Source organism: Vulpes vulpes, chromosome 15 (assembly GCF_048418805.1).
Source record: "Vulpes vulpes isolate BD-2025 chromosome 15, VulVul3, whole genome shotgun sequence".
In the NCBI taxonomy this organism is placed as follows: Eukaryota; Metazoa; Chordata; class Mammalia; order Carnivora; family Canidae; genus Vulpes; species Vulpes vulpes.
The window spans coordinates 74,644,780-74,672,276 of NC_132794.1; the positions used below are offsets into that span (position 1 = coordinate 74,644,780).

The 27,497-nt window shown below is 46.8% G+C and overlaps 1 protein-coding gene across 3 annotated transcripts in view; it reads left to right on the top strand.

The window, feature by feature from the left end:
• Positions 1-27,497, top strand: part of THSD4 (thrombospondin type 1 domain containing 4) — a 577,007-nt gene that overhangs the window by 92,342 nt on the left and 457,168 nt on the right. For all 3 annotated transcript variants that reach the window (XM_072739053.1, XM_072739054.1, XM_072739055.1), the window contains one exon: positions 20,913-21,351. In XM_072739053.1, coding sequence (XP_072595154.1) covers positions 20,913-21,351 — 439 coding nt within the window. The remainder of the gene's footprint in view (positions 1-20,912; positions 21,352-27,497) is intronic.

A 27,497-nucleotide genomic window follows, 5' to 3' on the forward strand; every position in this document is an offset into this window, starting at 1 on the left:
ATCCAAAGTGCTTAAGTGCTGTGTGGGGCCGCCCATAAGCACTCCGGAGAGGTGGAAAAGTCACTTCCCGTGCCAGGCACAGTGGCAGGCGTTTCACGGGTAGCATTTGTCACATCTTCATCACTGTCCAGTGCATCGTATTGTTCCCAGTTCAGGTTGGCAGGCCCGAGGGTCAGAGAGAAACTGTCTAGATCCAGGTCACACAGAAGAAAAGCAGAGAGTCGGGCTTTAAACCCATCTGTGCTGTGTTAGGGTCCTCTCACACTTTACCTCTAGAAAGGCTTTTCTTACACTTCTAGAAAGGTGTTTTCAAAACTGAAGGTAACACTCATTGATGAAGCTAAGTTGCATAAACTGATACCTTCCTGAGATGAGGGAAAGCGGGATCTTTCTCCAGTATTTATAGATGTGTGTAACTACACTAAAAATACAGAGTAACACTGAAGTTGTCTTCACCAGGAGCTCCGAAGTTGACGTGGGGAAGCCCAGGGGAAACCAACTAGGGAGAGTCAGCAGCTGGCCAGGCAAAACCTTAATGTAAAAGTACTTGCTTTTATTTTATTTTATTTTATTTTATTTTATTTTATTTTATTTTATTTTATTTATTTTATTATTTTATTTTATTATTTATTTTATTTTATTTATTTATTTTATTTTATTTATTTTATTTTATTATTTATTTAATTTATTTAATTTAATTTAATTTATTTTATTTATTTCATTTTATTTTATTTATTTTATTATTTATTTTATTCATTTTATTTCATTTTATTTTATTATTTATTTTATTTTATTTTATTTATTTTATATTTTATTTTATTTTATTATTTTATTTTATTTTAATTTTAAAAGATTTTATTTATTTATTCCTGAGAGACACACAGAGAGAGGCAGAGACTGAGACAGAGGGAGAAGCAGGCTCCCGGAGGGGAGCCCGATGTGGGACTCGATCCTGGGGCCCCAGGATCACACCCCGAGCTGAAGGCAGACATCCAGCCACTGAACCACCCAGGTGTCCCAGGTCTTTGCTTTTAAAGGCTGCCTCTGGACCACAGGGCTTCATTAGTAGAGATGGCCTAGCAATTTCCTCTTTGAGTTTTATTTCCATTTTAATTCAGTCAACATCCTTTGTGTATTTGCTGTGAACCGGGCACTGCACTAACAGTGAATATGTAGGAGTGGGAGGTATGGCTTTTGAGGACCTTCGTGTTTACTGAGGAGGCTGCCCAGGGATGCCCAGTGTGATGGAGGATGATGAGTGTTCCCCGGGGATGGGGGTGGGGGAGCAGAGGGCTGTGGGAGCACAGGTGCAGCTCCTTCTCGGGGAATCAAGGTAACTTGGTGGTGAGGGGTGATTTCCTTAAAGGATGGACTTGCATTTCTCAGGTGGGAAAGAGCTGGGAAGTACTTTGAGGATGGGGTACATGGCATGGTTTTGTGACACAAGAGAAATGAGAACGTCTCCTTATTCCCGAGGGGCTCAGGCTGGGGGGGGTGGAGGAGGAAGACAAGCAGACAGACATTGATAAGCCCAGGGCTCTCTTAAGAGGGATGGCCCGGGCATGGGGAGGAAGGAAAGGGAAAGAGAGGGGGCTGGATGGGCCAGGGGAGGCTTTGCTGAGCTGAGCTAGGAAGCAGGATGTTAGCAGAGCCCAAGGGTAAGTAAGGAGGGCATGCGTGAGCCTGTCATGGTCTGGAGTCAGAAACAGCCTGATGGGGCTGGAGCACAGGCTATGAATGAGAGAATGTCCAGGCAAGGCTGGGGAAGCCCAGAGGCTCCTCTCCGGGAGGACCTATGAAGCAGGACTCAGGGGATTGCATTAGAAGGACTTTGAGAAAGATGGTTCCTGTTGCTACGGATGACCAACTCTTTTTCCATTTTATTTTATTTTTTATTTATTTATTTATTTATTTTTTTAAAAGATTTATTTATTTATTAATTCAGAGAGAGCGAGAGAGAGGCAGAGACACAGGCAGAGGGAGAAGCAGGCTCCATGCAGGAAGCCTGATGTGGGACTCGATCCCGGGTCTCCAGGATCACACCCTGGGCTGCAGGCGGCGCTAAACCGCTGCGCCACCCGGGCTGCCCCTCTTTTTCCATTTTAAAGCCCAATGACCTCTCCATCGTATAGTCAGCCTGAACCTTCCTTTACTGCCCTTGTCATTTCCAGAATGGCTGTGCCACCCCCCCGCCCCATCTGCATAAATCCCAAGAAACCAGACTTGGTTTACTGGGGAGCTAAGACTTGCTCCTCGAGTTTTGCCGTAGCCGTACTCACTTCCTAATGGTGCTGTAACACTTCTCACAGGCTCGGTGCTTTAAAACAGCACAAATTGATTTTCCTACAGGCTGGAAGCCAGAAGTCTAAGATCAAGGTGTCAGCAGGGCTGCATTCCTTCTGGGGGCTTCAGGGGAGGATTCCTTTCCTTCCCTTTCTGATTTCTAGAGTCTGCCTGCCTTCCTGGGCTCTCGGGCCTTTCCTCCCTTCGCCCCGCCTCTCATCAACTTCTGGAACTGTCAGCCACCTCTCCTCCTTGTAAGGACGCTTGTGATTACATCACACTCAGATAATCCAGGATTATCTCCTCATCCTGAGATCCTTAATTACATCTGCAAAGTCCCTTTGCCACACAAGGTAACATTCACAGGTTTTGGGGGTTAAGAGGTGGGTGTTTTGGGGTGGTGGGAGAATAATTCAGCCTACCGTGTACTTGCCTTTTGGGAGGCCTTAAAAATACCCTAGTAATGGGGCAGTTTCTGTGTCAGCAGGACCACCGGCCACTGCCCCACATCGTGTCTGATAATTTCCATGGGAAATTTAGCAGTACAGTTTCCCGGGAAAAAGAAAAGGGAAATCCATCCTTTCCCCACCCCTCCCTTAACTGTCCTTCTTTGGAGTATTCATCAAGGACAGTGACATTAATAAAATGAGAGGTAATGGTTGCTCGAGGCAGCTGGGGTTGAATAAAGGGCTCTGTAGTCCAAATCTAGAGTTCAGAGTCCAGTTCCCAATTCTCATGAATGCTTTCACCTTTGGGCAGGTCACTTCTCTGGGCCTTCCTTTGCATGTCTGCAAAATAAGGGGGGTCCCGTTGCATCCGTTAAGATCTTCTGCTCGGTACTGGTGCATTCTTGAGGTCCAGTTGCTGTTTTAAATGTTCCCACCACCATCCTGCCATCCAGAGTAACAGAAGGAGAAGAAGGTGACCGGAAGACACGGCTCTCAGCCACGTTTCCAAACATGCTCAGGAATTCGATAGTTTTTCTTCTCTCTAGATGCATCAAGATCCCTACCCTTCAAACTCCTCTGTTGGGACTTCTGTCTCATAACATGACTTTTTCTTAAAAGTGCCAGCCACATGTCTGGCCTTCTTTCGGTCGTCTCCCCCTGGGGCTCGGCCCTTCTCTGTTGAAAGCACTCCCATTTCTTATCTCAGAGGGAGGAAGCCCTGGGCTGGGAGTCATTAGACCCCACTTCCTCTCTCTGCTCCATCATCTGCTCACTGGGTGACCTTTGGGAATCACTTAATCTGATCTATAAAATGTGGATGATTGTATGTCCTCTGCTGCACGGGCCCAGTGAGAGGGTCAGATGGGGTAACAGCTGTACATGTACTTTGAAGAACATGAGACATGTTCTAAAACATGAGCTGATTGTTTTATTATCACTGAGCAGCTCATCTTTGGGTTTTAGGGCCTCAAGTCTCCTGTGATTTCTTGTACGCATGTGCATATGCATGCCTGTGTGTTTGTGTGCATGTGTATACATGTGTGTGCATGGGTGTGTTTTTGCTGGGAAGGTCCCAGGCTTTACCTACCCTTTCCCGCCTCCCTGGAGAACTCTCCCTGGCTGTGGGTAGGAGTCATTTGTTTTGTTTTGTTTTTCTTCAGCTCCTTCTTTCCTGCCACTTTCTTGGAGACTATTTGCATTTCATCATTAATAACTCCGGAGCAATATGTTATTTCTGTCCTGAGGGCCCCTGGAGCCGAGGGGACTCCTTCGTGATGCTGGATAGGAAAACTTGCTGTTAATTAAACTTCACAAAGCCACATGCCACTTTCCTGACCCTCCGTTGTTACCTAGGGAGTCTTGTTACGTCGGGGGGGGGGGGGGGGGGGGGGGGGGGGCAGAAACCACACGGCCAGGGGAAGGGAAATCTCTGGCCTTGTCTGCATTTCTCTTTGGAAAACTCCCCAGTGATCCTGGGCAGTGAGCAGAGCAAGCAGGTACATCTGTTTGAAATGCACACTCTGCATTTTTGGTGCTCCTTATTTTCCTCCTGCAGGGAAAGTTTTGTTTCTTTACCTTCCGAAGCAGGATTTCCACTTAGTCCCTGAATTGTTTGACAAGAGGTTACCCGTTGATGCTAACCAGATAAACGGTGTTTTAATGTGCTTTGGTTTCTAAATCAGAAACCTTGGCCCTTTTCAGTGAGAGAGCTTTGTAGCAGAGCCGGGCCCACTGGTATGTACGTTTCTGCCTGTAGGTTAGGAAAGATTGGAGCCAGATTTTAAGCTTGAGTTACTCTGATCTCAGACAAGGCTCCAAAGAGCCCTTGTTCATTTCTTGTGGCATTTCATTAAGTGTCAGAAGTATTTCATTAGTTATCAGAACAAAGATCACATTTGCCATAAGAATGCTGCGTTGAACTTCCTCCAAGTCATTCATAACTCCAGGTTCCAGAAGAAAGATATGATGGGCCATGGAAAAAATCTGACTCCAATATATGTGTCCCAGAAAGGGGATCTTGACTTTGCATTTGGGACCCCTAGGGCTTCTCCTTGGATGCACGCCTGGTGGCAGCTTGAGATGCCTTCTCGTGAGGATGGGATGGGGACACATCCTGGATGCATGTGTGACTGTGGTCTCCTCCCAGATCCTCCTTGCACATCGCAGAGCCAGCTGTCATGATGGTAACTGTTTTTATTGCCCCTCCTGTGTGCCACACCATTTACGTGTGTTGTCTGGGCCCCAACCAGCCCCATTTCACAGTTGAGGACTCCGAGCTGAGGTAGAAAAGTCCCCAGCATCGTGCTCCCAGAAGGAGCAGAGCGGGATCTGGAGGCGTCGTTGTCTGACCCCCGGGTCCCCATTCTTCCCACTGCCACCCCGAGCCCATACACTGGGGCCGGGTGATTTAGCTGTACGTGAGAGGGTTTGGGGCACAGGTGCTGTGGCCTCTCTGTTGGTTCTCGTGGCAAAGTGCTAACAGGTCTTTACGGGCTTCTCAAGTCCTCTCTTGCTTAATCCGTCCGTTGTCTCTTTCCTGGACGTACCGTTCTTCTGGCTCCCCTCTGTTAACCAGAACGGGAACAGTGATGACTGACATTATCAAGAGTGTACTGTGTGTCATAGGCTGAATAATGGCCCTCCTAAAGCTGCTCATTCCTGGAGTCTGCAAATGCCAACTTATTTGGAAAAAGGGACTTTGCAGACGTGGTTACATTGAGGATCTTGAGATGGGGAGATCATGCTGGATTATGCAGGTGGGCCCTGAGTGCAACCACAAGTGTCTCTGTAAGACAGAGGCAGAGGGAGACTTGTACCCAGACACACAGAGGACAGTGGGATGTGAAGACAGAGAGTGTCTTGAGGATACTTTTCTTGGAGGTCACAGGGTTGGGTCTACCAGCTGGGGAACACTGCAGCCAGCAGAAGCCGAAGAGGCAAGGAAGCAGATTCTCTCCTAGAGCCTGAGGGAGCACAACCCTGCCTTGAACTTCTGGCCTCCAGAGCTACGAGAGAATAAATTTCCATTGTTTTAAGCCATCAAGTTTGCGGTAGTTTGTCATGGCAGCCCTGGGAAATGAGCACATGGTGCATACGGCTCAGAGCTCAACCTCAAAGGGCCTGTATGAGTACAGTGTCCATGTTGTCCCTTTTTTTATATGAGTAGAAAACTCTGTACCTGGAGGTGGAAGCACCAGCCTTGGGGCCCAGAGCTAGGAGGGATTCTAAGGGGGTCTGCCTCCAAGCCTGTTCATCATCACTGTTGATTTTTCCCCTTCCTCCCCAACCCCTTTCTCACTCAGTGCCCCCTAGGTCAGGCCTGGGTCAAGATTAGGACTTGCCCTAGAGCCTTCCTTTTCCCCTTTATGGTTTGACTTCCAGGCCCACGATATCATCTGAATTCCATTCCATATCTCTTTCATGTGGGAACATTCGGTCCCCTGTGCGCCACCAGCCCCCAGGAGCAGTGAGCTGAGATTTCTCTTTCCCTCAGCAGTTGGAACGCAGGCCATTGTCGGTTAGCACTGAAAATGTTTTCTTTCTGGATTTGGAGGGAAACAGTAATTTCTTCCCCCTGTTTTCCAGTAAATTCTCATTCCAAACAGTCCATCCCTATAATCCTTTGTGAATGGCATTTGGTATTTATAAGCTATGCTATATATTGCAGCTGTTTGAACTCCTGAAGAGCTTACAATTCATTCAGTAACATTTGTTAAAATTACAATAATATTAATGCAGACTTCTAGCTCGGACAGGTTGTTTCAGGTCTTGTGGACTCAGTTTCCTTTTGTATGAAATAGGAGTAATGACCCCCTCTGCTGTTTGCAGTGGTGGTCGAGTGGGATAACACGCATAAACCATTCAGCAGGTGTGTAAATCGTTGGTATTGGAATGCTGAATTTATTTAAACACATGATGCTCCATATTTTGGGGGATGGAGTAAAACTCTAGAACAAATCCCTCTTTCTTCCAGTTCACTGAGAGTGACCCAAATAACTTCCCCTCATGCAAGGAAGAAAGTTATGCATCATTCTTCACAAGTGGCTATTATGCTTGAAATATTTCATATTTATGATAAAGAAAAAAATGAAGTGATATATGGTATGTGGATACATAGAAAGTGGCTAAAACATTCAGAGCAGGAGAAGCATCCAGAATATGAGAGAAATACCATTGTTTCCTCCACGGGCCTTTCACGTAAAAGATGTTCAAGAAATAGAAGTTGTGTTATAATCACCATTGCTGTAATATTAATGAATTCAGCAGGACTTAGAGAAAATCGTTCTTCAACCTGCTTCAGCCTGCTGGGGGTCAGCCTCTGGGGTGGGGGGTCAGCCTCTGGGGTGGGGAGGCACTGTTTGACAGTCCCCAGGGGAGAGGGGCTAGGAGCTCACATTTGCTTCGCACCTGCCCCGGGCCAGGCACTGTGCCCCACAGGTAATCTCATTTGGTTTCCCCTAAGCCCCTGTAGTCCTGGAGGGCTGCTCAGGTTCGGATTACATCCCACACCAGCAACAGGTTTGACTCCCAAGAGGACTCCTCTCCGTTACGCTCGAGAAATGAATGCATGTACTGTTCTCTCACGCAAAATTGGCTGCGTACCACTCAGCCCACGTTTGGCTCTCTGCCTCTGCAGTGATCCTCACTTGTCAAGGTTGGAGGCCCTGTGTGTCTCCCTTTCGGGAAGCGCAGCCACCGTGGTAACCGCCAGTTACGGAGTGCCACCGTGCTTCATTATTTCACTAATCTGCGTGACAGCCATGTGAGGTGGGCACTCTTACTCCCATTTTAGGGATGAGATGTGGAGTGACTTACCCATGATTACACAGCTAATAAGTGGCTGACCTGGCCTGTTTGATGGAACACCTGGGCTTCCTAGCATCCCATGTTTACCACTTTTGTCCCACTACCCCCAGTGGGACAGTCTCTTACCCTCCTTGCTTTTCAAGGACGCCCTGCTCAGCAGGGTGGGCCCGTCATCTTGGCTCTGAGTTCTCTAGTGTTAACTTAGCCTCAGCTGGAAATGCCTCTCTGTTGGACCTCCACTAGGTAATTTTTCGTCTCTGTGAATCCAGAAAGATTGCCCTTCCTCTAGCCAGATTCTTCTCTCCACTGGGGGAGCACACGCTAGACTTCAACCCCCAGATGTCCTTGTGCAGTGGATAACCTGCTCAACTGTAACCGGTGTCCCCATAGCCGCTGGACGCCATTGCTTTCTGTTGGTCTGAAATTGGTTTACTCAAAACACCCACTCGCAGTTGTCTTCATTCCATCCTCTCTGAGCCCACACTGGATAAAAGCTCCTGAAGATTGGTCCTGGAAACCCAGGACCACTCAGATGCACAGCAGCACCGAGGAGCACAATAATGACTTATTCTTAGGAATGCTTGGCTAGTTTTCAAATGCTCAACAAGAAGCAGCAGCCTGATGATAATACCCGAAGTCAGAACCTCGGGCCTCTCCCAGGATTGCTCCAGAAGGGCTGGGTGTGTTCTGAAGGCCTCTCCTCAGTTTTATTTTTAGGAGTGTGTGTGGGGCAGCCCTATGAACCTCACCTCCTGGGAGGTCAGCGGTTGGGTCACGGGGGATAGGGTCTTCTTGAGACTTGGCTTCCCTGTGCAAAAAGAGCCTTTCAAACTCAGAACTGCTCTACAACCAGCGTTCTGCTTCCTTTGCTGGCTTGCTTGCCTCTTTGCCCCTTTGCGAAAAGATTTCTTTCCTTTCTCTTGTTAGTACAGATTCATCACTCCCCACTGTGTCCTTTCTCCCTCTTCTTCTTCTGTCTTCTCTCCCCCATTTAGAAGCCTTCCAGATCCTTCTTCCCTGAAGGCTCAGAGCAAACCTGTCCACTGAGTCTCATACTGGTCTTTAGATGCAGGCCTTATATACTTTCTGAGTAGCAGCTGCAGATCTGGTCAAGGTGATTCACGTCCGTGACAGCGTGTGCCGCACAGTAGGCAACCAAGGAAGCTTTTGTTTTCATCATCTTAATTTTCATTTCCCTAAGTGGTCAGAGTTTTGCCTCTTACCTTCTGTGGACACCAGATAATTTATTGCCCGGAACAGTTCTGGCAGGAGCTACAGTCTTCTGAACTTGTAAGAAGACACATGTACTCCACCTAAACCACTTGCTCACAGCCTCTTTGAACTTCACCCATGCTGTCCTTTCTCCCTGTGGCGGGTTGCGTTGTTCACAGTGGAATGGGGTGAGTTTCAGGGCCCTGGGACTCTCTTTCCAGCTTCAGGCTGCAGACTCCTTGGTCCAGCTTGCCATGGGTCACATGGCTCCTTGGTGAACACACATTTCCGCCCTCCAGCTGCTGCTCCCTCCCGTTCTTCCTCCCCTGGAATTCGGGCTCTCTCTCGGGTCTTTCTTGGTGGTGGCCAATAGTTACTGACTTTCAATTTCCCCAGCTCCCTTTGCTTCTTACCAGATGCATGAGGCTGCCATGCTTTCTTGCTTACTGGACCTCAGAGCCTTTTCATCTTTACTAATTGATGAAAGGTAGGCTTTATCGATGGATTGGCTAGAATGTTGAGTAGTTAAGCTGTAGTCTCTTACCGTGTGTTATCTCAACAAAATTCGCAGAGGGCCTGGGGTCAGAGCTGCCACTGCTCTCAGGGATTGTACACATGGGATAAGAAACTGGGTAAGCCATGCCCTGGAGAACCAGACGGCTTGAGAGGGAGCCAGGCCCCTTCCCTAATGACGTTACCAAGACACAGTGTTTGTGCTATGGCAGAGGGGCATGCAGGCTGGGGGCACTGCCTGTGCAGGCCCCAGAGCCCTGACTGTATGGGGTGGCTCAGGGGAAGCACACAAGGCACCGATATTTATGTTGAGCTTGGAAGGCTGCTCCAGTGCAGAAATAGGTAGCTTAGAATTCCAGGCAGGGCCTTGGAGGCACAAGGGCTCAGTGTGTTTGGGAAATGCTGAGTGCTCCCTTCTGCCTGGAAAGGGTGGGGTTGGGAGGAGGCAAGGGGAGGGAGCTGAAGCCTAGAGTTGAATCTGGTAAGACAGGCTGAGACCAGATGATGAAGAGTGAAACAGAGCACCAAACTGAGCATGCCTTAAAACCACCTCAGTTTGAACTTTATTTCTAGGCAGAGATGGGCCTGCAAGGTTTTACGAACTTGAGGGTAATGATCAGGGCTGTGTTAAGAAAGTCAAATTCAGTGGAGAGAGAAGTCAAAAGTACATGAGCTTGCTCATCTTTACTGGGGTACCTGATGGGTGGAGATGGTGTTAGGCAGCCTGGGAATGTGCAGTGGGGTGTTGGTCATCACCAAAAGTACTAGACTGGGCATCATAGTCATTGCTAATTTACAGACTTAAAAGAGGCTTCCAGTTGGGCCTGAGGCTGGTGGTAGCCTCCGCTGCTTTAAAATCTTTCTGGGAGTATATGACTTTTCAGTTATTGACAGTGACATTTCAGAGGAACACTTAGTCCCCTGATGATTTCTGCCCCCCCTCGCTCTTTAGGCTTTCAGCCTATTTATAAGTGGGTGTTTTATATCCAGTCAAAATGTCCGCACAGTTAAGTATTGAGATTCCTGACTTGCCTTCTCTTTGTGATGTTGTTTATACAGCGGACGCAGCCTCAGAGAGGCTGAATGGAGGTTTCTGTATTTGCTCCTTAGGATCCTCAGATGTCCACACACAGTTACAACCTAAAAGATTCAGTGGAAAAACAGTTTAGTGTTTTCCTTTTTATTTGCTTGCATATATCGAAAGCCTGTGCAGAAGGCAGAAAACACATTTTTTTTTAAGTTTCTATTTTAATCCCAGTGTAGATAACATGTTAGTTTCAGGTGTCCAAAATAGTGACTCAACACTTCCATACATCACCCTGTGCTCATCGTGACAAGTGCTCTCCTTAATCCCTAACGCCCATGTCACCCACCGCCTCCCCTTACTCCCCTCTGGTAACCACCACTTTGTTCTCTAGAGTTCAGAGTCTGTTTCTTGATTTGTGTCTGTCTCTCTTATTTTTTTTTCCCTTTGCTTGTTTGTTTTGTTTCTTAAATTCCACGTATGAGTGAAGTCATATGGTGTTTGTCTTTCTCTGAAGTATTTCACTTAGCATAATGCTCTCTAGTTCCATCCGTGTCATTGCAAATGACAAGATTTTATTTTATTTTTAAATTTATTTATTTATTTATTTATTTATTTATTTATTTATTTGAGAGGGACAGAGACCACATGAGCCAGGGGGTGGGTGGTTAAGGCACAGCAACAGGGACAAACAGACTCCCCACTCAGTGGGGATCCCATATACACAGGGCTTGATCCTAGGATCCTGAGACCATGACCTGAGTCAAACTCAGATGTTTTAACAGACTTAGCCACCCCAGTGCCCCTAGATTTCATTCTTTTTATGGCTGAGTCATATTTCATTGTAAATATATACCACCTTTTCTTTACCCATTCATCAGTTGATGGACACTTGGGCTGCTTCAGTATCTTGGGTATTGTAGATAATACTGCAATAAATAATAAATAAAATAAATAAATAATAAATAATAATAAATAAATAAATACTGCAGTGGCAATACTGCAATAAACATAGGGGTGCCTGTATCCCTTTAAATTAGTGGTTATTTAATCCTTTGTGTAAATACACACTAATGCAATTTCTGGATCCTAGAGTAGTTCTATTTTTAATTTTTTGAAGAACCTCCATACTGTTTTCCAGAGTGGCTGTATTAGTTTGCATTCCCACCAACACTGCAAGGGGGTTCCTCTTTCTCTTCACCCTTATCCACATCTGTTGTTTGCTGTGCTGTTCCTTTTAGCCAATATGAGGTGTGAGGTGGTATCTCATTATGGTTTTGATTTTTATTTCCCTGATGCTGAGTGATGTGGAGCATCTTTTCATGTGTCTGTTGGCCATCTGGGATGTCTTCTTTGGAGAAATGTCTGTTCATCTCTTCTGCCCATTTTTAAATTGGATTATTTGTTTTTTTGGGTGTTGAGTTTTACAAGTTCTTTAAACATTTTGGAAACTACAGAAAAAAAAATACTTTTTATGGGAGAACAAAGGATAAGAAGTGACAAATGAGTCTGTCTCAGCTCCTCCCTCTTGGGTGATTCCCCAGGTTTCATCGGTGTCCTTCAGAGATGTATCCTGCGTTATGCATATGCATTTTCGTGTTCTGTATACATTTTTTTCTCTGTTCTTTTTCTTCTTTTTTTTTTCACACAAACAGGAACATGGACATCCTCAGTTCAGTGACTTATTCTTTTTTACTTTAACCATGTTTTGGAGGCAATTTTGTCTCAAGACTTCTGCATCTCCCTTGTTCCTTTAAACAGCTTCATTGTCCTCCAGTGTCTGCCTGTACCATCATTTAACTCGCTCCTTATTCCTCCATTTAAGGACATATGTGTTGCATTTCACATTTATAATTCATTCATTTATTTTTAAGATGTTATTTATTTATTTGAGTGAGTGCACACACACGGAGGGAGGGGCAGAGGGAGAGGGAGAAGCAGAGGGCCTGCTGAGAAGGGAGCCCCACCTGAGGATCCAGGACCCCTGGATCATGATTTGAGCCAAAGTCAGATGCCTAACTCACTGAGCCACCCAGACGCCCCTTGCATTTATCATTTTTTTGAAAGTTTTTTTTTTAAGATTTTATTTATTTATTCATGAGAGATACAGAGAAAGAGAGAAGCAGAGACACAGGCAGAGGGAGAAGCAGGCTCCATGCAGGGAGCCTGATGTGGGACTTGATCCTGGGACTCCAGGATCACGCCCTGGGCCAAAGGCAGGCACTAAACCACTGGGCCACCCAAGGATCCCCAGCATTGATCATTTTTGTCATGACTCAGATATGCAAAATGCAAACTGATTTTTCTATAACCAGACTTGGTTCATGAGCCTCTGTTTCTGCTGCTGCAGGACAACAGCCAGTTCTGGGAGACTCCAATGCTCCGACTGTCAGTTCAGGGTTTATACTCAGTTTGGGCAGGATTCCCTCCTTTCTTTGCATCCTCTTTTCTCCCTGGGGGGGATGTGGCTCCCAGATGAAAAGTTCCTGCACAGTCTTGGTAAAGGGAGCACCCTGTCTGCTCTGCCTCACTGCTTTCCACTCTTTGCAGTAACTGCTGCCAAAATCCCCACAAAAACTCCTTTGGGATAACCCCTTGGGTGGGCCCCTCAGCCCTGACACCTGCCTCCCATGTCTTGCTCAGGGGGCATGTTGGATGAGGTCTTCCCCACAAGGTGGGCAGGTCCCTTCTGTCTCAGGCTCCTAAACGCATCTGGAGTTTGTATCGTACCCCACCCCAGGCCGCAGCATTCTGGCCTAATCTCTGGTTATGGCCTCTCACTTCATCCCTCATCTGCCTGCTAATCAAATTCTTTATTTCCTTTGGTTTGAGAAGATAATTCCGAGGTAGTTCCTCAGGCCTGTCTCAGGTACAGAGACGGGCCAGCCAAATGTGGCCCAAAGCATGGGCTTGGTGAGAGTTTCGTTTTGATATATAACAACAGTGGCAAGTGCAACAGTGGCATATAATCTTTAAAATAATTCCTTAAAATCATGGGGAGATGATTCATTGGATGTAGTAAAGAGTCAGTAGGAGCTCAGACTTTCTCAGCAGCATCTGGTGCAGGGACTCCCCAGCACCCCTGCTTCTGTCTGGCATCTCTAGTCATCAGTAATCTTCCATCCCACCACCCTCCCTCCCTCCCATCTTCCCTAGGGAAGAACTGATTTCTGCTTATCTAGCCATTCAGCTCAGGTACCTAGCTGCAAAGGAGTGCTACTTCTCTAAGTGCTGTGAGAGCCAGAGCCCCCAGGATCAAGCAGGGCAAGGAGACCTCCTCCTGGAGCAGGGACAGCTGGCGTCACTGCCAGCTCCATTCATGGAGGTCCAGCTCCTCCAGGGTGCCCAGGCTCAGACTCCTGGGGCTCCTTGTGGGCCCGTCCCAGGGGCTGCTGCTCTGCTGGATGCAGTGGCCCATGTGTGGTTCATGTTAGCACAGCTGAGGGAGGCTGGACCCCTCGCAGAGACTTGTCTGAGCTCTAAGGCCAAACAAAAGGGAAGTAAACATGGAGAGCATAAGAAATACAAACAGCCTGGCTTCTGGAGAGAGCAGGCTTCTCTTGCTGCCCATTCCACTCAGTGCTAAGCGAAGAGGTGGGAAGCTGTACTATGGCCACAAGCAGCTGACAGCCTGGCCTCGGTGGCTTTCCAACTCTGACAGACATGCATGGAAGCACCCCAACTCCTTAATTCTTCCCTCCTTTTGAGAATAAAGCCCAAGTTCCAGACCCTGCTGGGCCCCTCTTTCCATTCTGAGAACCTGTTCCTTCTCCAGGGTTTGGTACCAGGAATGACCTCTCCCAGTGGACAAGACTTTTATCCTTACATAGAGGGAGGTGGCCTTATCCTCAGCACCACACTAATTTAACAGTCTTTTAATATAATACAGTATTTTGTAAAGCAGAGATTAAACAAATGCATAAATGGAGAGAGGGCTTTTCCTTCATTTGGCAATCAGGGCTTGAGTCATTCATTCATTCATTCATTCATTCATTCATATTTCAGTTTTTCAATAGTTACTCAGCTCTTCCTATTGTCACCGTGCCAGTTTCCAGGAATATAAGACAAATAAGAGGTATCCCCTGCCCTGAAGGAGCCTACAGGCCAATAAACTAAGACAGACTAGACAGATCGAGCTGTGACAATCACATGGGGTCCAGTGGGAGGATGAAAGAGAAGGACATTGATTTTATGCGGTGAAGGGCTGGGTGGAGTCTGCACCAGGAAGAGCATTACTAGGAAAGTAATGCTTCAGCTAAGTACTGAGCAGAGGGGGAGGGAGGTAGTCCAGGACATGATGGTGGAGAAGGCAGCCTAGAGAGGAAACATCACGAGCGGAGCATGAGAAATAAGTACATGGAGCGTGGGGTGGGTGGTCCATGCTGTGCCAGGGCCATGACAAGACAGGCAGCGGGAGCCATGTTGCACTGGCTAAGTGGCAAAGCCAAGGACTATGGACCTAAAACAGAGATGTGGCGAGAGTGGAAGAGCCAGCCCACCCCGGTCGGTGGTGTGGTACATGGGAGTGAAACAGAGCAGTGTTTTTCATGGTGTGGTCCACAGACCACCTGGGAACCTATTAGAAATCTAGATTCTCAGATGCTGCCCCAGATCTCCTGAATCAGACTCTGCAGATGGGGGTCAGTGGCCCGTTTTTACAAAACTTCCTGGTGATTCTGGCACTTACTTGAGTTTGAGAATGGCCGAGGTGGAGTCTATGGGAAGAACTAGGAGGAGAAGTCTTGTAGGGAAAAGATGATGAATTTGGGCTCGAATGTGTTGAGTTTGAGATATCTGTGGGGATGAGTAGGGGGAGGGTGGTTCCAAGACCCACAGCATCAGCATCACCTGGGTCCCAAGACCCATCAGCATCAGCTGGTTACAAACACAGAATCAGAGGTCCACCCAGGTCTCCCGAATCAGAAGCTGTATTTTGGCAAGATCCCCAAGTGAGAAGCAGACTCTCTAGTCTAGAGGTCAGTTGGGCATATGTGGTTAACACTCAGAAGGGTTCAGGCAGGCAGGAGAAGTGGGGTGTTGTCCGTTACAGGTGATGGAGGACACATGTCCAGGGCACGTGCATAGGGGTGAGAAGGAGACTAGATGTGGTGTCTGTGCTGGAATCATCGCACTGGCCGGGCCTCACGTCACAAAGCTGCCCGGCATCACACATAATGAGGCCCTGGGATGGCAGTCAGCCCGTCGTAAGGAAGAACATTTTATGTACTTATTACCCTTTCCAAAATGCTATTTCCATCCATTATCTCAAGAAACAACAATTTCCCAGACACCCACAGTAGGTCACTGGAAGATCTGGGACCGGAACCTGGTGTCAGAGCCCTTACTGTCAAGTTCTTGTCACTGAGCCATCCTGTGGGGGAGGGAAGCATTTATTTATGTTATCAGGGCCCGAAAACATTACACATCATGCTCAGTAGATGTTCCTAGAATCTGCTCAGTGAAGGTTTGTGGAGCAAATGCTGGAAGACAAAATGACAAAAACTGCCTTCAGGTTCAAAACATGCATTCCTATTGATAACCTCAATTTGATCTTTATGATACCATTGTAAGTAGGTAAGACACGAATAATTCATGGCCTAATTTTTAAAAAAAGTAACAGCTTTATTGAGATATAATTAATATGCCATAAGACCAATCATTTAAGGTGTGTAATTCAGTGGGGCGCCTGGGTGGCTCAATCAGTTAAGCATTCGACTCTTCATTTGGCCTCGGGTCATGATCCCAGGGTTGTGGGATGGAGCCCCTTGTCGGGCTCCCTGCTGAGTGGGGAGTCCGCTTCTCCCTCTTCCTCTGCCCCTCCTCCTGTCCTAGGGCTTTTTCTCTCTAACATAAATAAATAAATCTTTAAAAACATACTTAAAAAATAAAGTGTAAAATTCAGTGGTTTTTATTATATTCACAGGCTGTGCAACCATCACCACTGTCTAATTACAGAACATTTCCATCACCCCAAAAAGAAACCCCATACCCTTCAGCTGTCACTCCCAATTTTTCCCTCCCTCCTGATTTTCCCTCCCCTCCTGGCATCTGCTGAACTTTCTTTAAATTGTTATTTATTTTTTAAATTTAAATTCTAGTTAGTTGACATACAGTTCAGTATTGGTTTTGGGAACAGAATTCAGTGGTTCATCGCTTACATACAGCGCTCAGTGCCCATCACAACAAGTGCCCTCCTTAATACCCATCAGTTATCTATCTCCTCCCCTCCCCACCTTCCTCCATCAACCCTCAGCTCGTTCTCTATCCATCAAGAGTCTCTCATTATTTCTCTTCCTCTCCTATTCCGCCCTTGCTTATGTTCATCCATTTTGTTTCCTAAATTCCACATGAGTGAAATCATATGGTATTTGTCTTTCTCTAACTTATTTTGCTTTAGCGTAACACACTCTAGTTCTATCCATGTCATTGCAAATGGCAAGATTTCATTCTTTTTGATGGCTGAGCAATATTCCATTGTGTATATATAGCACATCGTTGTTCATCAGGCGATGGGGATTTGGGCTCTTTCTATAGTTTGGCTATTGTGTAATCTCCCTTCTTTCTCTGTGGATTCATCTGTTCTGGGTAGTACACATCAGTATGATATGTGGCCTTTCATTTTGGCCTCTTTCACTTTGAGTGTTCTTGAGGCTCATCTCTGTTGTAGCGCATCTCAGTACTCCATCCTTTTTATGGCTGAATAATAACCCATTCTTTGGATACACTATGTTTTGTTTGTCCGTTCATCACGTGATGGACTTGGGTTGTTTCTGTTTCCTAGCTGTTATGAAGAAGGCTGTTATATACATTCACATACAAGTTTTTGTGTGGATATATATTTTCATTTCTATCGGGTATATAGCTAAGATTGGAATTGTTGGGTCATATGGTAACACTACATTTAACTTTTTTGAGGAGCTTGCAGGTAGCATTCCAAAGTGACTGCACCATTTTGCATTCCCTCCAGGAATGTGCGAGGTTCCAGTTTCTCTGCATCCTCCCGACACTTGCTATTATCTGTCCTCTCTATTTTAGCCCTCCTGGTGGGCATACTCCCATTTTATAGGTAAGAAAAACGGATGGTGCGTTGTTTGCCAAACTAAGCGGCCAAGCTAGAACTTTTTTTTTCCTTTAAAGCACATACCTATACCATGCATGCTCTGTGATAGGCATCATTTGGGTCTTTTGCTCTTACTGTTTATTCCTTACAACAACCTGTAAGGAAGGTACTATCATTGTCTTTGTTTATAAATGCATACAGGGCAGGACTGGGCCTACAGTGAAGCCCTGGGGCACAACATTCAAGGAGACCTCACTCTCAGATTCTACCAGCACCGGGGCAACCTTTAAATGCTGCATCCTGTGTACCTCGCTGGCCTCTCCCTAGTCCTGGCCCCGTTTAAAGAAACTGAATTATCAGAAGACTGAGCCACTTACCCAAAGTTGCATAAGTTAGTAACTGGCGGAGCTGGGATTCCAATCAGGAAATCTGGCTTCAGAGTTCAAGTCATGAATCACTATGCTGTGCTCACACCTAGGCCTAGGTGGCCAAACTGGCCTTTTTCTGTTTCTTTCTCAAGACCCACGTTTCCAAAATTTGACAAGTGAGGAGTCCAATGTAAAATCCCAAAGATGTGCTATGACCAAACAGAACCAACTAACCTTACGGCTTCCCAGGTACCTACCACATGCTAACCCCTGAAGGGCTAACTGACCACACACTCTCCCTTGGCCGCATCTGTACTCATCACCCCAACTCTGCATAGATCTGCCCAGTTTGAGGAGGCCACCCTGCAAGTGGCCAGATGGACCCTGTCCTGGTGGGGAAGAGGCCATCCTGAACCATCAGGATGATGAGTTCTGACCACTGTGAGGAAAACACATGCTCCCTTAGCCAAGTGGGGATTAGTCTGCCCCTCGTTCCAGGGTCCCAACTCAAATATTCATAAATCATATCTCTCACAGTCATACCCTGACCAGCTGCTCATTCTTGTTAGCCTGTTTATCAGTTAGCTGGTCATGTGTTTTTGAAACATCATCTTTCCAGTGGTGCTGCTACTCCCGTGGGTTTTGAATGGTTCTCCAGTTTAGGCCAAGGCTCTGTAAGGCAGTGTGAATACAAAAATATCCATCAACACCTGTGTATCGTGCCTCCTTGGGATGATGGGCAGCCTTTGGAAAGATGCTTACTCAAGTCATCAGCCAACAGTAGCTTATCTCTCTGCTGCCTCTGTTCCCCTAAGGGCAGGATCAAGTCAGTCCTGGTTCAGTAGCCCTCGCTAGGTGAGCTGCAGCATTGTAGCCTGGCCCAGGCCAGCAGATTGCTGTTAGGTCCTAAGAAAATTTTGTAGATGTTATTCTCCATTAAAAATGATCACTCTTGGGGTGCCTGGGTGGTGCAGTTAAGCATCTGATTCTTGGTTTCAGCTCAGGTCATGATCTCAGGGTCGTGACATGGAGCCCGTGCTGGGAGTCCGCTTGAGTTTCTCTCTCCCTCTCTCCCTGCCCCTCCCCATGCCCATGCACTTGAGCATTCTCTTTCTCCCTCAAGTACATAACAAATCTTTTGAAAAAATGATCACTTTTATGGTTGCGTTCTCATCTTTTGGTTTGGAATTTCAATTCATCAAAGCTATGGGACTCTGGACCAGCAGCACCAGCAGCACCTGGGAACTTGTTGGAAATGCAGAGTCTCAGGCCCCACCCCAGACCAATCAAATCAGAGTCTGCCTCGCACGAGATCCCTAGTTGATTCCTCTGCACAGCCACGTCTGAGAAGCACTGCTTCACGTGTCCTCATTTCTCTATTACCTTCAGCTGGCATCTCCACCTGGCACTTACTTTGAGGCTGGAATTTCTGGTAGGCTTTCAGATCTTAAAAGGAAAAGACATACACACAGAAATTCTTTCCCTCGCCTTTACATGATGTCATTCATTTTACCTGGCCTGCCACAAGAAAGAAAAAGGCAAACTACATCCAAGTTATATATATCTTTAAGACTAACTTCTTAATTGTGTCTCTTAAAGCAGCACGCTGGATTCCCCCATCATTAACAGAGTCCCTAGCGTTGCCAAGATTAATCGCGAAATGCCTAAAGGCAAAATAAACACTGTAGCGCAGTTTAATTCAAAACCCTATCAGCTAAGAATGAAGGTGCAATTAGTGATAAAGATGTTAATAATTAGTTGTGGTCTGTTAAATTTTACATTCAGTGGTTACATAGAGTGAAGAAAGAATTTCCTCACGAGGACAGAAATTAGTGTTTCACCTTGATTGCTATTTTAATGTGCTTATTTTAATGGGGCCATCCTGTAGAAACCCTTGGGCACATTTCCAATTTTACATAAATGTAGAATTAATTATTATGGAAGCATATAATTTTAGAGTTGGAATGACCTTCATGGTCATTAGATCCAGCTCAGACATTTTACAAAGAAGTAAGAAATTATTTCTTCAGGTCCTTGCACAGAGTTTTGGAACCTTGCTCCCAGCTCAGACCAGTGACCCTGAAACCCTTCTCACATCCCTACAGACAGAGATGCTTCCTCTCCATCTCAGAATTCTCAAACCACCGCGTGCTGTTGCTCGCAAGGCCGGATCCCACCTTGTGTTATGTTCTGGTTGCTTTCAGGTTGTAAGATTGGGGACTTGGGAACCATATCTGACTCACTTTTATATTTTGACCATTCCTAGCTCTGTGTTTTATAAACAGTAGTTGTGCAATAAATTTACACGCAACGGTCTGCTGGAACTATTCTATCCCATTCACTAGAGCTGATTGTATCTTTATAATGGTGCCTCGCGATGAGTCATGGTAGAAGCATTTATGCCCTGGATGTAGGAAAATGCCACAAATCAGGGCTTTCTCCTCCCTGGAAAACAGTTATTAAACATATACCAGCATACAATTCTTTATGTGATTTTTTCTAAGGTCTCACAAGGCAACCAACAGGTCTTGACAAAATCTAAAGATGGTACCAACACGAAGATATGCCCGTCCACCCACTGTTCAGTGTAGAGTATCCAACTGTTTCGCCTCCTCTTCAGGGATTAAGTCTGACCCAGTGCAAGTCAGGCGTCAGATCTACATTGGGGTGTGGTTGCTTGGCTCTAAGTTCCACTTACCTGGAAAAGCTATTTGGGCATGAAGGGTAATGGAAACTGGTCTGAAATATCAGGCACAGTTGAGTGAGAGAGAAAAAAAACACACAGAAAACAAAAAACAAACCCACAAATTATTTTCAGAGAAAACAAATGAACAGGAAGTTGCTGTGGCCGAAATTACAATCATATACTTCTCAGAAAACCTTCAGGGGCTCCCTACAGCCTATGACCGGGTCCGGAGGCCCTGCCATAAGTCACGTACTGCCCACAGCTTACGGTGCCAACCTCACTTTCCACCACTCACATCGCCCACCTTCATTCTACCTTCCAGCCTCCGTGGAGCCCCCCTGTGCCAGCCTCCAGGACAGGACGTCCCCTTCCCTCTGCCTCCACGTGCCACCATAGGCACGCTCCCAGAGTTTCCGTCCCTACCCGGTCCCCTCCATCAGGGGTCACAGTTTGTAGGTTAACATGGACCTTCCTGTGACTCACGCGTCTCCTCTTGTGCGTCTTTCCTTAGGAGCAGGACCCGCGGTCCCATCGGCCCTGGCAAGTACGGCTACGGCAAGGCCCCGTATATCTTGCCGCTGCAGACCGACTCCGCGCACCCACCACAGAGGCTTCGCAGGCAGAGAGCCTCGTCCCGGCCGCCCGGGGCCCCCGAGGCGTCTGGTCCTGGCCACGGCTACGGCGCGCCGGCCCACCAGGCTCCCCAGCGGGGGCCTCGGCACCAGAGCGACAGCGGCCCCCGCTCCGGGCTGCAGGCCTCCGAGGCCTCCGTCTACCAGCTGCCTTTGACTCACGACCAAGGCTTTCCCGCAGCTTCCGGACTCTTCCACGGCCTGGAAACCAGCAGCAGCCACGGCATGGGGGCAGCCCGGAGCTTCTCGCAGCCTGCGCGGTCTGCTGCCATCTCCTGCATTGGGGCCTATCGGCAGTACAAGCTGTGCAACACCAACGTGAGTACACGCGGCCTCACGCCGGCCGGGGTGGCCGCCGCCCCTTCTGGGAGACCCAGAGGCCGCAGTCTTCCAGGCCTGCAGGCCCACGTTCCTACACCCGCCTATCTCCTCTCCCTCTGTCCTCTCGCCGGGCATTCTCCGTGGATACTTCTCATTCTTCTCACTTTCATGGGGCTGTTACTTAAGTGACTAAGGAATGACTTTTTGAAACACTTATTGACAGTCCCTTTTTTTGTTGTTAAGTTCTTTTTTTTAATTTATTTTTTATTGGTGTTCAATTTGCCAACATACAGAATAACACCCAGTGCTTATCCCGTCAGTGCCCACCTCAGTGCCCGTCACCCAGTCACCCCACCCCCCGCCCACCTCCCTTTCTACCACCCCTACTTCGTTTCCCAGAGTTAGGAGTCTCTCATGTTCCGTCTCCCTCTCTGATATTTCCCACTCATTTTTTTCTCCCTTCCCCTTTATTCCCTTTCACTATTTTTTATATTCCCCAAATGAATGAGACCATATAATCTTTGTCCTCCGATTGACTTACTTCACTCAGCATAATACCCTCCAGTTCCATCCACGTCGAAGCAAATGGTGGGTATTTGTCGTTTCTAATGACTGAGGAATATTCCACTGTGTACATAGACCACATCTTCTTTATCCATTCATCTGTCGATGGACACCAAGGCTCCTTCCACAGTTTGGCTACTGTGGACATTGCTGCTATAAACATCGGGGTGCAGGTGTCCCGGTGTTTCATTGTATCTGTATCTTTGGGGTAAATCCCCAGCAATACAATTGCTGGGTTGTAGGGTAGCTCTATTTTTTAACTCTTTGAGGAACCTCCACACAGTTTCCCAGAGCGGCTGCACTGGTTCACATTCCCCCCAACAGTGCAGGAGGGTTCCCCTCTCTCCACATCCTCTCCAACATTTGTGGTTTCCTGCCTTGTTAATTTTCCCTATTCTCACTGGTGTGAGGTGGGATCTCATTGTGGTTTTGATTTGTATTTCCCTGATGGCCAGTGATGCAGAGCATTTTCTCATGTGCCTGTTGGCCATGTCTATTTGACAGTCCCTTTTGCTGCATATCAGACCACCTCCACATTCTCAGTGGCTTTTTATCAACAATATTTATCCTTTGTGCCTGGGTTGGTGTTGGTCAAGGGCAATTTGGCTAATTTAGGGCCTAAGGTGGTGGTGCTTCAAGAAGTGGGAGTTGGGAGGGGGGCAGGTGTGACTAGCATCAATATGTTCCAGTCAGTCTCCTGCTGTTCCTGGCGGGAGCACTTGGGATATTATTGATGAAAAAAGTCTGATAGTGAATAACTTGCTGAAGGTTCCATTGCTAAGCAGTAGCAAGGAAAATTATAAATGGAAACTACATGAGATGACCAAATGTGTGTGTGTGTGTGTGTGTGTGTGTTTTTAAATATCAGCTTAAAGACTGTGTAAAGGAGAAAGAAATAAGAGAATGTCCAAAGGTGAAATTTCCAAGTTGCTATATTTTTAATTAATAATTTAATCTGCCTTAATATTCCGTTACTGGGCAACAGGACAGCTGTTACATATTAGCTTCAATTTCCTCATTAAAAACATATTTCCTGCTATAGAGTCCATAGAAATGACTTAATTTGTGATTTTAATAATTCCTCTGAATGCCTGGATTGCTCTTTAGCCTGTTCTTCCACTGACAGACTTCAGGAATTATTAATTTTTGTACAGCAGTGATTTTTCTAAAGCCATTGCTAATCAGTCAACCATTAAGTCTTTATTAAGCATCACTGCCTTGTAACAGAGCAGGTGCTATAGAAGATAAAAGAAGAGTTGTATTATCTGTCTTGTAGGGTCATTAAGAGGATCAAATGAGGAGATGTTAAGACAGGGCTTTATAAATCAAAAAGAAATACTTGTGTCCGTGATCATACATGGTCCCTGTCCTTGAATATCATTACTATCCTTTTAAAATAATGGGATGCCTGGTGGCTCAGCTGTTGAGTGTCTGCCTTTGGCCCAGGGCATGGTCCTAGAGACCCGGGATCGAGTCCCACATCGGGCTCCTCACATGGAGCCTGCTTCTCCCTCTGCCTGTGTCTGCCTTTCTCTCTCTGGTCTCTCATGAATAAATAAATTAAATCTTTTAAAAAATCAAAAATGCAACGAATTCAGGGGTTGCCTGGGTGGCTCAGTAGCTTAAGCATCCAACTCTTGGTTCCAACTCAGGTTACGATCTCAGGGTCGTGAGACTGAGCCCCGTGGCTCTGTGATGGCCTCCACGCTGGCCACAGAGCCTGCTTAAGATTCTCTCTCCCCTTCTCCCTCTGCCCCTCCCCCACTCTATGTCTCTCTTAAAAACTTAAAATCTTTAGAACAAATAAATTAAATGAATTCATTTCTAATGTAGAACACATTCTCTCATGGACTAACTAGTATGTTTCTTAAATTTGAAGATCACATAAACCATAAAGAGAATGAAAAAGAGAGAAGGCATTTGACATGTACTGAACCTGAGATCTACTTAGTATTTCTCTCGCTTCACCTACATTTTTCAAGTGTGAACATTTTGCCAGGTCTGTGCTACTGACAGCAGGGCCACCTCTCTCTATGTAGATATTGTGGCTTCTCTGGGGGCTGGGATGACTCCACTACTAAGGACACTGAATTGTGAGGAATTTTAGAAAATTCTTGTGAATTTAGGATGTCTGCCATCATTTGACAGCTAGCAAAGTCACATCTCAAGCCCAGGACGGGGAGGTGAATGCCGACAAAGGATTATACAGCTTTAGTTCCCTTCTCTTGGCTGTAACATTTCACACAGTGTCCTCCCCAGCGCACCCCATCATCCCAAGTCCCATCCTACTTACCTTATTGAGAGGTGTCATTCCTTAGAGGTCCCATTACTGCCTATCTTCTTTTTATAAGCCCATGGCTTCTTGGCACTTGGGCCACCCCTCTCCCCCACGAACACCTTAAAACTCTCTGTGTTAGGGGTCCCTCAGACCTCTGCTAGGTTTGATGATTTGTTGGGAGGACTCAACAGCTGTGATTTATTACAACAAAAGGGTACAGAGAAATATCAGCAAAGAGAAAGGCACGTGAGGCAAAATCTAGAGGAAACCAGACACACGCTTCCAGGAGTCCTCTCCTAGTGGAGTCTCACAGGGGGGGTGCTTCATTCTCCCAGCAATGAGTTGTGACAACACGTGTGAAGTGTTGTCTACGAGGACAGCTCATTAGAGACTCTGTGCCCAAGTGTTTTATTGGGGGCTGGTCACATAGGCCCCCTCTGCCTGCCACATACCAAAATTCCAGACTCCCAGTAAGAAAGCAGGTGTTCAACATAAACCGTATTGCTAATGCAAATAGTTTGGGCACAGCAAGTCACTCTCATCACTTCGGGAGTGATGGAAACCCTTAGGAAATCCGAGTTCCCAGATGCCAGCCAAGGACCAATCTTGTAAGCAGGCCTTTCTGAAGACAGCCATTTCAGTCCTGCTGTCCTGGGTCTTGCACACTTCCTGCATGGACCCATGTGCTCTGGCACCTTAGCATGGATGACCTCATGTAGACATTTACCTGTCCCTCCCGCCCCCTCAGTGGGGAACATGAAGAGATAACCTGAATCTCCAAATTGTGTACCTCTTCCTACTCCAAGAGGAAAGAAGTGAAGGGCAGTATTGTGAAAAATCATACTTGTCTAATAGGGTATCCAGGTTATCACTTACGTCTCCTCCAAGGAGGTAAAAGAAATACGTGCCTTTAGAGATCTCTCCCAGTTCCCATCTGGGAGAAGAGAAAGAAGGGGAGGTAGGCCGGGGCAGGTTGGAAGCATACCCTGATTTCAGAACGCCATTCCTTACACCAAAGGCCTGGGAGATCCCACCCAAGTTCTTGATGGAATACCCCACTTTCTAAGACTACCCCGCAGTAGAGTTCACAGTTGTGAGATGAATGGTTAGTGCATATAAGGGGTGATGTGAATTAGGGAAAATGGTTTTACAGGCTTCCAGATCTCGGAGCAGTATCTCCTCACTGGTCACAGTCCCTCCCTCAACATCCTTGTGGTCCAGTGGCAGAGAAGGTGCCCAATGCAGCAGCCTGGATGTCATCACACCCAGTGCTGGGCACTTGGGGTAGGGGAGCTGCTCTGGGGGAACCAAGCAGGAGGCCTCTGGGTTGGAGAAGACTCCACTGAGGAGGGAACAGTTGAGCTGGGTTTCAAAGAATGGCTGAAAGAGAGAAAAGGGTATTTGGGGGCAAAAGAAAACCACTTAGTCAAAGACAGGGAGGCAAGATTGTGCCAGAGTCTTAGGTGCCGTGATGCTTGTTAGATAGTAGGGCCCCTCCTTCCTTTCCCTCTGGCCTCCTCCTCTCCACTTCATTTTAAAAATTATTCATTCATTCATTCATTCATTAATTCATTCATGAGAGACACAGAGAGAGGCAGAGACAGAGGCAGAGGGAGAAATAGGCTCCCTGCAGGGAGCCTAGGACCCCGGGATCACGCCCTGAGCCAAAGGCAGACTCTCAACCACTGAGCCATCTAGGCATCCCTCCTTCTATCCACTTTAAATAATCACAGCTGTAGTGGGCAGTTTGGTCTTTAGCATCTCGAAATACAGAGATTTCACGTGGGCCTGGCTTGACTTTCATACATGAGATCGATGCGTGAGAAACTTGCAAAAACACAGCGCATAGTCAGAAAGTGATTCTAATCAACTGGTTTGATTGGAGGTTAGGTTGCAGGGTGGTCTGAAACAGGAGGCTTGGAAGCAGGCTGTGCTGGATTTGAGCCCCCATTTCCATGGGCAAGGTGCTGAACTCCCTGGGACCATCTGGGAGGCAGGGAGAGTAAGAACACCTGTTCCACAGGGTTGATCATGCACATGAGGAGCTGACACATTAGGAAATATGGTACGTTGACCTGGATGAGTAAACGTGGCATATGTGGCTTGCGTGCCCCTCCAGAGCTTGGAGCAGAGCAAAGTCTCCCATGGCACTTTCTAAGCACTTGGTCATGAAATTATGATTGAAGTGATCAGACTTGCTCAGAGTCCCCTTTTGTCCTCCGGGGTTCAGGGTCCTTTCCCTTCACCCAGTAATAAAACACGGTTGCTGAGAGCCCCAACATGTCAGCTGTGATGTAGCTTCCAAGCAATCGCCCTTGGGTCAGGTGTAAAGTGATGAGAAAGTGAAACCAGAGATAAGCTCCTGCCAGTGAATGCTTTAACACCCTCCAATGTGCGTGTTTAATGTGAAGCCCTACTTTGTGATGTCATCTGGGAATTTTAAACATCTAGTGTGACTTTAGGACTGTGACTCCTATTAAGATGGCCTCTATGAAATAGTATAAATCAATAGTATAAAATCAATAATAAATGCAGCCCTTGTGGCCTCTGCATGTAGGCTTTAAAAATAAAGAAGGGTTTTTTCTGTTTTTTTTCTTGCTTACATTGTATATGAGGAAGTTAAGGTGACAAGCCCCAGTATAAATAGAGACTCTTATGGTCTTTTATTTATTTATTAACGGATTTATTTATTTATTCATGCGAGACACAGAGAGAGAGGCAGAGACACAGGCAGAGGGAGAAGAGGGCTCCCTGCGGGGAACCCAATGCAGGACTCCATCCCAGGACCCCAGGATCATGACCTGAGCTTAAAGCAGATGTTCAATCACTGAGCCGCCCTCTTATGGTCTTTTAGAGCAGACACCAATCTTTGATGTCTACGGGTACAACACTCCAGGTCACTCGCTAGTGTGGGTTCTTACTTGACGTCCATAAACACAGCATTGACATCGATGGTGGGGTCAGGTGTTAGGCTGTGGGTCAGGGACGCTGAGATTAAAGCAAGCTCTGGCTCTAAGTGCTGTCCAGTGGGAGAGACTCATAAACAGATCATGACAGGTATAGAGCACGGGCACCACTGCACTGCTGTGAGGCACTCTGAAGTCCTCCGGACAGTAGAAATGAGCCTGGCTTGGTGTCCTGGAGAAGTGCGGGCTGTCCAGGTAAGGGGAGGGTTTTCTAGGGAGAGGGAATCAGAGGGGCTTTCTGGGGACCTCTTGGTGGAACCAGATGTTTCTCCTGTGAGCGGTGGCTTTTCCTCCAAGTACGTTGTCAGGAGGCACGGGGCAGCATGGGGAGGTTT